The sequence below is a fragment of the Gekko japonicus genome, unplaced genomic scaffold (genome assembly GCF_001447785.1).
Source record: "Gekko japonicus isolate JY-2015 unplaced genomic scaffold, Gekko_japonicus_V1.1 scaffold4145, whole genome shotgun sequence".
Taxonomy (NCBI): Eukaryota; Metazoa; Chordata; class Lepidosauria; order Squamata; family Gekkonidae; genus Gekko; species Gekko japonicus.
The window spans coordinates 77,337-89,417 of NW_015160349.1; the positions used below are offsets into that span (position 1 = coordinate 77,337).

The 12,081-nt window shown below is 48.5% G+C and overlaps 1 protein-coding gene across 1 annotated transcript in view; it reads right to left on the reverse strand.

The window, feature by feature from the left end:
- The window catches only part of LOC107115649 (neurotrypsin-like), a 47,747-nt gene extending 38,952 nt beyond the window's left edge, over window positions 1-8,795 (reverse strand). Inside the window, exons 1-3 of the mRNA XM_015417403.1 lie at window positions 8,763-8,795; window positions 7,317-7,362; window positions 3,003-3,239 (exon numbers count right to left, since the gene is read on the reverse strand). Coding sequence (XP_015272889.1) covers window positions 3,003-3,239; window positions 7,317-7,362; window positions 8,763-8,795 — 316 coding nt within the window. The remainder of the gene's footprint in view (window positions 1-3,002; window positions 3,240-7,316; window positions 7,363-8,762) is intronic.
- Between the last annotated feature and the right edge of the window lie 3,286 nt (window positions 8,796-12,081).

A 12,081-nucleotide genomic window follows, 5' to 3' on the forward strand; every position in this document is an offset into this window, starting at 1 on the left:
CAAAAGGCCCGGCCCTTTTTCCCCCGGTGGGGGGGGGGGGGGTTGTATAATGGTTTGAGTGCCAGACAAGGATCTGGGAGAGACCCAGGTTCGAATCCCCACTCTGCCACAGAAGCCCACAGGATGACTTTGGCCCAGCCCCTCGCGGTCTCCGCTTAACCGTCCCCACCGGATTGCTGTGAGGAACACTGCAAGCTGCTTCGGGTCCCGAATGGGCAGAATGGCAGGGTGTAAATGAAACAGGTAATATTGTGCAGTGGGTTAACCGCATGGAAGACCCGCTGCGGCTCGCATGGTACCCTGCACGCTTTCGTAGTACACAACAAAGACAAACGGCCAGCTGGCCAACTATATACACACCAGGGGACAAACCCCTAGGTCCCGTTGGTGGGTTCAAATCTCCCGCCACGGTCCCATTGGTCCCCCAGTGGAGAGACCAGGAGCCTATTCCCCGTTGTTCTTCCAGAGTCAAGCTCTGGGGTATTCGCTGGCCCCTGGTGGCGGTCAGCGGACACAACAGGTAAATAAGGGAGAGATCAACGAAAAGCAACATATCGGGGCTTTCCTGCATGCCTTCACATACAACACACAGAATGCTTGGTCTTAAACCCACCTCAATGTAGGAGAAGGAATAGGGTAGTCCTTCCTTCCTTCCTTCCTTCCTTCCCCCTCCCTCCCTCCCTCCCATCTTTCCTTTCCTTCCTTCCCCCCTGTTGTGTATTGGGTTTGATTCTATGTTGTCCCGTGATGTTTGAAGTGTCTCTGGTATCCTAGTTCTCGCATTACGATTGGCTATCTAATAAAGACCATCCCATTGGTCCTGAAGCCACCCAGGGTAACCAATTGTAGAACTCTGCTTAGGTCCAATGAGACCCCGTGTTTATCGTTACAATGGATATAGTTCACTATGAAATCGTATAAGTTGGAGTGCCGCTCTATGCAGAGCGGTCGTCAGTCCATGCCGGAGCTGAGCAATGCTCTGAATAAACCTTTTTTCGTTTGACCATCGTCTTCGGCCTCTTCAGTACACCCCCCCCCCTCCCTCCCTTCCGAGACCCTGGCCTTCAGCCCTCAGTGACGATCCCTTCTAAGTGGACTTCTTGTTTAAATGCATCCCGTAATCTTCCAGGGGGTGCTCCCTAGGGGACAGGGCCGGTTCCAGGTCCCGGGGGCCGGGGCAGACAGTTCATAGGAGTCCCCTCCCTCCTCTGCCCACCCACCCCCAGGCCCTCCTCCCCTCCCACCTGCGGGTACATCCTTCCCTTGTCAGCCCATGAGCCCGCCCACTGCCCACGCCCACAGCTGCCCACAGCCTTTTCCCCAGTGGCACATGGCGGGGGGTGGGGGTGGAGATTGCAGCAGCAGCAGGGAGCAAGAGGGTGTGGGAGGGGCAACAGCAGCGGGGGGGGGGCCCTGCCAGAAACAGCAGGCCTCAGCAGAGGACCCACCTCTGCGAATGCTGATGCCCCGCCGGCCCTGCTAGGGGGCTTCCACGAGGTCATGCCCTTTAAAATGACCATTAAAACAAACAGGATCACACAATACAGATCTAGCTGTCAGAGAAAAACAAAACTCTTGAGCAGTAGGGAAGGAACAGATACAATTCAGCCAAAGAAAATCAGCATAAAGCCCCGTCTGACCAGAAGTGTGTTCGACAGATGCTGAAAACGGATTCCCTGGGGCAAGCGGCTATAGGCATCCTTCCTGGTGGAGAAAGCCCCACTGCCTAGGGGGGGAGGACTGGGGGTAGGACACATGCAGGGATGACTTCTACCAAAGGTCTTAATGAGTGAGTAGTGATGCATACGGGGACGGACTCACATCTATTTACTGTGTTTATATGGGGAACACCCTAGCCTCAAACTGTTCAAAGTTTTAAAGGTGACAAATAAAACAAATATCCAGTGGCACCTTAAAGATGAACAACATTTATTTTGATAATTTATTTATTTCAATGAATTGTGATAGATTGAATTATCTGAGCATCATTATACACTCTTCTGCACTGCATGTAAGAACATAAGAGACACCACTGTTGGATCAGGTCAAAGGCCCATCCAGATTAACACTCTGGCACACAGTGGCCAAAAATACCAGGTGCCATCAGGAGGTCCACCAGTGGGGCCAGGACATTAGAAGCCCTCCCACTGTTGACCCCCCCCCCAAGCACCAAGAAGACAGAGCATCACCTGCCCCATAGCCCCTATCTATACCTTGTGGCTAATAGCCACTGATGGACCTCTGCTCCATATGCTTATCTAATTCCCTTTTGAAGCCGTCCATGCTTGTAGCCGTCACCACTTCCTGTGGCAGTGAATTCCATGTGTTAATCACTCTTTGGGTGAAGACCGCTCAGCAATTTCATGGCGTGCCCATGAGTTCTTGTATTGTGAGAAAGGGAGAAAAGTACCTCTTTCTCTACCTGCTCTATCCCATGCATAATCCTATAAACCTCAATCATGTCACCCCTCAGTCGTCGTTTCTCCAAGCTAAAGAGCCCCAAGCGCTTTAACCTTTCCTCATAGGGAAAGTGTTCCAACCCTTTTATCATTCGAGTTGCCCTTTTCTGCACTTTTTCCAAAGCTATAATATCCTTTTTAAGGTGTGGTGACCAGAACTGCACACAGTATTCCAAATGAGGTCGCACCATTGATTTATATAGGGGCATTATGATATTGGCTGATCTGTTTTCAATACCCTTCCTAATAATCCCCAGCATAGCATTGGCCTTTTCTATTGCAGTCACACACTCTTTAAACATGTCAATACAGGATAGGAGAAAAAGACTTCTTTAGATAACTTTGGGCTGAAGTTTCTGTCTGAAATCTTTCCTTTCAGCTGTTTGGAGTTCCTACATGTGAAAAATGCTCTATCGAGAGACTGGCCACAAGCCCTTCCGTACCTGTCCTACCAGCTTTCCGAAACATTCCGCTGGAGCTTGCTCTTTCGAGGAGTCGGTGAGAATCCAAACATGACCCGCGGATTTAGCACTGGGTACTCACCCTGGTTACAATCACAGTTAGCCCAGCCGATGGCTCCAGAAGCCAGCTGGTAGAAGCACCACGGTGCCCCCCCTCCGTCGGGATTCCTACAGTAGTTGTGGTTCCCCAGTCCCCGGTCTGGATACTGCAGAATGTAATCAGGGAAGTCCGACCAATTTAAGCACGCCAAGCCAGAGACGGTGATGGACAGAGACCCGTTGTAATACCCGGAGGACTCCATCCCACACACAGGAGATGCTAGAAGGAAAGAAGACGTTCCGTGAGGTTGGCTCCGTGAATAGCTGGGACAAGTCTGTTGGAGGGAAGACATTCTGTCCTGGTCTCAAGCCCCCACCTGCCTGGCTGTGCTCACTTATTCTGTAACTCTCACGGTTGTGTTTGAAGCACCCAAGTTCTGCACCATGAAAAGCTACATTCCGTGATCTGTATAAATTATGCAAATTAAGTTTAGGGCGTATATATGATTTCTGCACCTGCTAACTATAGGGTGGAGCTGCGGTGGCTCAAGTGGTTAAGATGCTGAACTGCAGGCTGTGGAAGGTCGGTAGTTCAGCAGTTCGAGACCCGGGTGCCGCAGGACGGAGTGAGCTCCCGTCTCTAGTTCCAGCTCCTGCCAACCTAGCAGTTCGAAAGCAAGAAATTGCAAGTAGATAAATAGGTACCACTTCGGTGGGAAGGTAACAGCGTTCCGTGCGCCTTGGTGTTTAGTCATGCCGGCCACATGACCACGGAAACGTCTTCGGACAGCGCTGGCTCTTTGGCGTCGAAACGGAGATAAGCACCGCAACCCTAGAGTCGGATTCGACTGGCTTTCGAGCAAGGGAACCATTACCTTTACCTTTAACTATAGGGTGAGGCAATGGTTTGTATCTACAGGAAATTTCCTCAAACAGAAGGGGGGGCAGTTTTCACCAATTTCTTCTTCCCACTGCAGACCCCCCCCACACACACACATCATCTCCATGCTTTTCCTGGCGGTCCCCCACTCCCCTAACAACAACATTTCAGAAGCACTTGGATTACTTTGGGATGGAGGAAGAGAAGAATTCCTGTTCTGTTGACAAATATGCCTCCGTTAGTGGAGATTTACTGCAGGATCTAAGCTAACGGGGATCTTCAGCCCGCAATTATCCTTAAGCCTACCGCACGGATAGAGTGGGGGAAACTGCGCTGCCAGGGCAGGGTAGAAATTTTATAAATAAAGACATGACAGTGGGCCACAGAAGACATTAGAGAGAGGTTATGTGTTCGGGAACTTGTATAAGGAGGACTCTTCAGTTTGCTTTGCACACTTTACGGCTCCGTCAGGACGTCTCAAAGAGTAAACATTCCAGGAGCTCAGCCAAAACAACGTCAAGACTAACTACATCAAGACTTTGTATTGTTTTGTATTGTACTCATATTATCATTTACTGGCTTTGCTTATGTTCATGAAATGTACTTCATGTATAATGAATGAATGCTAGTTAATACAGGAAATTTGTTTTAAGGAAATTTGTTATAATAATACAACTAAGTGTGTTAAAGATACAGAAGAGGGTGGAGCGGTGGCACAGGGGATTTATCCTCTGGTTAATACATCTGAGCTGAACAGAGCTGCTGTCAGTTCTAGCCCCGTGCTGTTGTGAGCTACTAGCCTTGTCCCCAGCTCGCCGTCCACCTAGTGGTTCGAAAGCTTCGGCGAGTAGATAAAATGGGTACCACTCCTTAGAGAGGGTGGGCACACTCAACCCCCCGGTGGGGGAGGTGTTAGCCGGCGAATGGAATGTCCAGCGCGTAAGACCGAAAGCGTAGAAAGAACTCTTCGGCATCAAGGAAGCCTGTAATGGGCTATCCGGCCAAGCGGTGGCAGTGCTGCACTGCAACTTGAAGCAGTCCGGAGAAAGCTGACGACATCAAGCCACACCGAGGTAAAAATGCCGTTGGAAGACGTCTGACCTTACAGCTGAACAAACTCCCCGTCGGCTGCAAACGTGTGTGATTTAAAAAATATATTATATGTTGTCCTCCCTTACCCCTTGAATCATTGTTAGTCCCATATTTGAGTAACTGTAAATCGCTCAGAGCCAGCAAGCTCTGCAGGATTGAGCGATTAATAAATTGAAAGATTATTATTATTATTATTATTCCTTGGTGTCCCCTATTTTTCTTATTGAATAAAATGGCTTACTTCTCAGTAAACTTGCACAGGGTGCCGTCAGTCTCTTCTCCTTCCATTTAAAGTAAACAGGGACAGGAAATGCCTTTTTTGCATCATTTCTGATTCCTGAAGCCCTAGTCCTAGTGCATGACTTATGAGATCTCCCAAGCTATACAACTACATTGCTTTACACTGCCTGCTTTGTTGCGCTTGCTGGGGTGGCCCTAATTCTTGGGGAGAGGGCATTCCTTCCTGAAGGTGGGGGTGAGTGAGTGAGGGAGTGCTTGAGACCTTTGCTTTTAGAAGATGTCACTTTTCCACAAGTCATCCTCCTTCTCCTCCTCTTTCGCTTTCCCGGGGGAAGGTGGCCTTGAGCACTTTCCCGTACCATCTTGGACTCTAGATTACCAGGACATATATCTCCCCTGGTCGGCATGGCAATGCTAGGCGGAGTGTGTGCGTGAGACGTATGCTTGGGGGCTGGATGGGACCTGCTTGAATCTTCTATAATAAGATTGTACCCGCCAAAAGTCTTTCATTCTGACACGGTGACTTCTGGATCTTGCATATGCTCTCATAAACTTATCACTGCCAAAGCGAGAGTTATTGAGTGTAACCAATGTTCCCTCTAAGCTGTGGAGTCCTGTGAGCAAAAATTCTACTTTGTGGGCTACTGGCATTAAAGTTGTGAGCGAGCAATTTGGTTGCTGCATAAATTAGTCTGCTTTGGCGCCATCCTTCCTGAGCTAAGACAAAAATGTGTGAGCCGGAGGCTAAAAAACTGTGAGCTAGCTCACACTAACTCAGCTTTGAGGGAACACTGAGTGTAACTGGACCGGGGTCTGACAATATGTACATAAAAGAGCAGCTGCCGGCCAGGACTGGTGGTCAGTGTTCCCTCTAAGCAGAGTTAGTGTGAGCTAGCGCACAGTTTTTTAGCCTCCGGCTCACACATTTTTGTCTTAGCTCAGGAAGGATGGCGCCAAAGCAGACTAATTTATGCAGCAACCAAATTGCTCGCTCACAACTTTAATGCCAGTAGCCCACAAAGTAGAATTTTTGCTCACAGGACTCCACAGCTTAGAGGGAACATTGGTTACACTCAATAACTCTCGCTTTGGCAGTGATAAGTTTATGAGAGCATATGCAAGATCCAGAAGTCACCGTGTCAGAATGAAAGACTTTTGGCGGGTACAATCTTATTATAGAAGATTCAAGCAGGTCCCATCCAGCCCCCAAGCATACGTCTCACGCACACACTCCGCCTAGCATTGCCATGCCGACCAGGGGAGATATACCTGGTTGATCAATGGCTTGGTGATAGACACACAGATCCTCCTAGAAACTCTATGGTATGGTGATTCCTAGAGCTTCTACCAGCCGGCCCTGGTTAGTACTTGGATGGGAGACTGCCAAGGAAGTCCAGGGTTGCTACACAGAAGCCAGCAATGGAAAACCACCTCTCATGTTGCCTTGAAAACCCGACGAGGTCACCATAAGTCGGCTGCAATTTGATGGCGCTTTCTACGACCACCACCACCAAGGGCTAGACATTTCTGCACTTAAGGCAAAGTTCTGCACTTGTCCACCCTGAACTGGATAGCCCCATCCCATCCCTCTGACTAGTACTTTGTGGGAGACCATCAGGAAGAATTCCACTGTTGCTACACAGACGCAGGCCATGGCAAGCCACCTCTGAACGTCTCTTGCACTGAAAGCCCTGCAGGGTCGCCAAAAGTCAGCTGTGAGTTAACAGCACTTTCCACCCCCACCACTGCACAGACAGGGCTTGCGCATGGAAGGAATACACAGAACCTCACCTGCACAGACCTCTGGCAAAAGAGTCCAAAACAGAAAGGAGGACAGGGAAGGAAGTATTAAAAAGGTAAAGGTTCCCTTGCTCAAAAGCCAGTCGAGTCCGACTCTAGGGTTGCGGTGCTCATCTCCGTTTCAAAGCCGAAGAGCCAGCGCTGTCCGAAGACGTTTCCACGGTCGTGTGGCCGGCATGACTAAACACCAAGGCATGACTAAACACCATTGGTGGAGAGCAAAACAGACAGCTTGAAAAGAGTTTGGAAACAGAGATTGCAAGGCAGCCATTTTCACTGAAGAACATGATCGCTGTTGGAAAACATAGGACTGATTCCTGTGTGAATGACCCCCCTTCTTCTTACCTGCATTCTGCAAATGGTTCTGACTGGGCTGGGATCCCCGGAGGGCCTGGAAAAGGAAGCAAGAGAAAAAGCAGAGATGGTTATCCCAAAAAGTAAACATGGGCTCATCATTCAGAATTCAAAGGGAACCCAGACTAGGGGATCTGCTCCTACCTGCTGTCTGTTTCCTCATTTTCATTTCTGTCCATGAGAAACTTTTTTTTAATTTTTTTTATTTGCATCATAAATTATTATGACATTGCAATACAATCCCAATTCTCTTATGATACATTTCCCCCCCTTTTTATATCCCACCCCCCACAAGGTGGCCATCACGTAGCTACAAATTAAATTTTTAACCATGAGCACATTTTTTCCATTTTTTCAAGTATAACGGAATTGGCTTCTCCATTATTTACCCATTGAAAGTATATAGACCATTTCTTTTTTTATCTCCTTCATCTTTACATCCCATGCTTTTTTAATACATTCCAATATGTCTGACTGGATATATTCGTATAAATAGTCATTCCATCTATCTAAAGACCACTTCAAACTCTCCTTCCAACCATATGCAATCACAGCATGCGCTGCTAGTATCACTGCTTTAAAAACATCCTGATTTTGTCTCTCAATATTATAGTTTCCCAGTATGCCCATAAATAATAGATCTCCATCTATTTTAATATCCACCTTACATAACCCTACTATCTTTCCCCGTACCTTTTCCCAAAAATCTCTAACCTTTGGACATTCCCACCATAGGTGAGAATACCACCCTTCTTTTGCGTTGCAGTGCCAGCAATTAGGTTTCATGCCTTTAATCATATATGCCAATTGGGCAGGGGTTCTATACCATTTCCAAATTATCTTTCTTTCAAGCTCTCTATACTTTTCTAATTTAATTCTCTTCAAATTCACCATTAACTTATTAACGTCATCAGAAGTTATTTGTTTTTCTTTATTCCATTTATTTTTTAAGGTTCTTAATATAAACTCCTTATCTTTCACCAATTCAAGGTAAATTTTCCCTGCTAATCCTTTCCTTATTTTATCCACATATAATACCTGTTCTAAATTGTTGTCTTCCCTTTTTATAGCTTCTATATACTTACCTTGTTTAATCAAATGTGATAGTCCCCTTAAATTTAACCAATAATTCCCCCCTATTTTTTGATTCAGCTCCTGAAGTGGTAGGAGATTCCCTTGAGAGTTATACATATCCTTGACTCTAATTATGCCTTCCTCCTTAAGGACTTTCCAAAATTTTGGATTCATCTCCTCCTCCCAAATATACTTAAGTGGGGTCCACTTTGAAGTCTGAGGCAGCAGAATCGTCCTGCACTTCTTCCAAACCGTCAAAGCTGATTATCTTGGACCCATTGCTGTTCCTATCTCCTTTCGCAAATCTCTAGTGTATATTCCATAGCTGCCTACCCCCTTATTAATTGCAGATTCAAATCTTACCCATTTATCCTCCGTCATCCATTCCATCTCCATTAGTGCCTTCAACTGAAATGCATCATAATAGGCTTATAAATGTGGCAGTCCCCATCCTAAATCATCTTGGGGCATATATACCATTTTTTAAATATATTCTTGCTTTTTTTCTACCAAACACCCAGCTTTTAATACTTTCATCCCATAACCCTAAAACTTTCTGGTTGTCCATGAGAAACTGTTGTGGGTCAGCCAGGACTCAGCAACAGCAAGGACTCCTCAGGAGAAGAAGAGCCTCAGGAAATCAGCTCTGAACCAGCAAGAAGACGGAGGCTTGTCTGCGGTTCGCAGCTGACAGCTGATGCGGCACCACCAGCACCTTCCAGCCCGGTTCCAACAGAGGAAACCCAGGTGGTCATTACCAGCCCTCCAGTTTCACCCACACCCTTTGAGCACTGGAGACAAAGGCTTAGACTGGAGCTTCAGGAAAGAAGACAAAGCGCACGTCTCCTGGCCCGACACCAGCCGCTTGCTGATGATGAGTAGCTGCAAGGGTTACTCCCAGGCAGCTGACTGCAAGTACGACCTTCCAGCAGAGGCCTATAAAAGCTGGTCAAGGGAGACTAGACTGCTCCACAGCCTCGATTTGGCCCCCTTCCTCCTTGCGGCCTTCCGACCTCCGTGGCAACTGAAGCATGCAGGTCTCGTGATCCCAGTGAGCAGTCGTCAAGGGAGACTAGACTGCTCGATGTGGGAGCAACAAGTCACCAAACTCTCGACTGAGCAACTGCAGTTCTGAACTCTGCTTCTGTGACGCTTGGACCGGCTCTTGACTCTCGAATCTTCCTCCCTGTACTCATGAATGACCTTGGACTGTTGGACCTTGCTTCCTGTATGACGCTCTGAACTGGATTCTGCCCTCTCGGTAACTGACCTTTGGACTGAGCTTTGACTCTGACCCTGGAATTCGGCTTGGGCTGACCCTCAAGTAAATAATAAATAAATATAAATAAGTAGGCCAGGAACAAGATCAAGAACTGCTGGGCTGCAGAGTTTGGCCTGTGACTAAGAAGAAAGACTGTTGTACGGCTATCTTTCGGCTATGCTCCTGCAGAGTGCAGAGGGTTGGACTAGATGACCTGCAAGGTCCCTTCCAACCCTACATTCTGCTCTGGAAGCAGGAACAGGAGCTTCATGGAGGAGAGAAAAGGAGAGAGTGGTGCAGAAGGATCCTGGCAGTGAATGATCAGAGAGGAATTGCAGCCCCGGCGGCTTCTGTGCATCGACCCATCCGGCAGAAGGCAAAACGCCCCTCGGGAGTTCTCCCATCCGACCCATCATGTTGTGTTTGCCAGATTCGCCCTCTGGAGTGCCCCGCCGTGGGCACACAGACACCCTCACAAGCCCAAGGCGAGGCAAACCCTGAGGGCTTATGGGAGTTCCACAGCCAGAGCGCTCCGCAATCTTTTAAAACTCAGTTCTAGGCACATGGAGCTCCCAATTCCCCAGCACACACACACACGACTCATTGGGCCCTGAGGCCGTAAAGGAGGAGAGCACAGTCCACTTAATTAGCTTTCATCAAGCCAGAGGAAGGGATCCTGGTTTTATCCAGCCCCTAGTGCCGCCTTCTGCGCTCTCTCTCTCTCTCTTCCCCGCCTCCCCTTTGGAGATGTGGTGCTCAGAGCTTCCCCTCAGGGAGTGCGCCGGCTCACTAGAACCATCTCCATGATTTCACAGAATCCTTTTTGTGGTGTCTCTGAGGACCAAACTAGGCCCCCGTTGAGGAATTTATGATCAGAAACTCTTTGCTGTTTTTCAGTCCTCCTTATGACATTATTAGACACAGACAGGGCTCTTTTTGTAGAAAAAGCCCAGCAGGAACTCATTAGCATAATAGGCCACACCCAACAGCAGAAACAGGCCACACCCCTGACATCACAGCTCATTAGCACATTAGACCTCACCCCCATGTTACCAGAAGTGTGGTCATCCAGCCATACCCACCTTTTGCTTCTTATTCTGTTTACCTTGTTTGTTGTCAAAACCCAGGGCTTTTTGTGTAGCAGGGACTCCTTTGCATGTTAGGCCACACACCCTTAATGTAGCCAATCCTAATGAGTTTCTGCTGTTGGGTGTGGCCTGTTATGTTAATGAGTTCCTGCTGGGCGTGGCCAACTCGGAAGCCAGCCGGAACTCCGTTCCTGTGCGTTCCTGCCCAAAAATAGCCCTGGACACAGACATTATCAAGTGTTGCTTTAAAGTGGTGGATGCTCCTTTGCTGGACGTTTTCAAGCGGAGGCTGGACGACCATCTTTCGGGTATGTTGTAGGTATGTAGGGCTATCTTTCGGCTATGCTCCTGCAAACTGCAGGGGGTTGGACTAGATGACCTGCAAGGTCCCTTCCAACTGTAACATTCTAAATCAACAGTTTTCAATTATATCCTCAGCTGTGAATGCTGTGCGCCCAGCCGCCCCCCCAAAATCTTCCCTACCCCGCCCACACCTCCTGAAAACTGAAAGGGCCCACTCGGCAAGTTTGTAGGGGCTGACGACTTTAAATTACATCCTCTCCCCCCCCCCTGCCCTCTCAGCACCACCAGCACCACCACCCCGCAGAGAACAGCTCAATCCGAAACCAGCAGCACCCTGGACAGTCAACACGATTTTGGGAGCAGAAGCTTTCCGTAGCCAAAGCTCCCTTCATCAGGTGACTAAGGGAGCTGTGACTCTCTCCCGACAGCTCGCGCCCGAGAAATCCTGCTGGTCTCTCTCTCAGGTGCTCCTGGGTGCAAATGTCGCTGCTCTAAGGCAGACCAACTCAGCTGGTGGGAGAAGGAGCTCCTCACCGTTCCACAAACATTTCTTTCACGCGGTCAAGTAGAAACCCCAGGAGACCCATCCTAACGCCATCCCTTTTCGTGTTCCACAAAGAATGTGTCCCCAAATGCCAAAGTCACTTTGTTAAGACTTACTCCCTTTGGTGCTCCTGCCCAGCCTGAACGTGACTGTCAAGTGAGGGAGGAGGAGGAGATGGGATTTATACCCCATGGCCCTTCACTATTTCGTGTTCCACAAAGAATGTGTCCCCAAATGCCAAAGTCACTTTGTTAAGACTTACTCCCTTTGGTGCTCCTGCCCAGCCTGAACGTGACTGTCAAGTGAGGGAGGAGGAGGAGATGGGATTTATACCCCATGGCCCTTCACTACCCGAAGGAGTCTCAGAGCAGCTGACAACCTCCTTTCCCTTCCCCTTCCCACAACAGACACCCTGTGAGCAGTGTTCCCTCTAAGCTGAGTTAGTGTGAGCTAGCTGACAGTTTTTTAGCCTCTGGCTCACACATT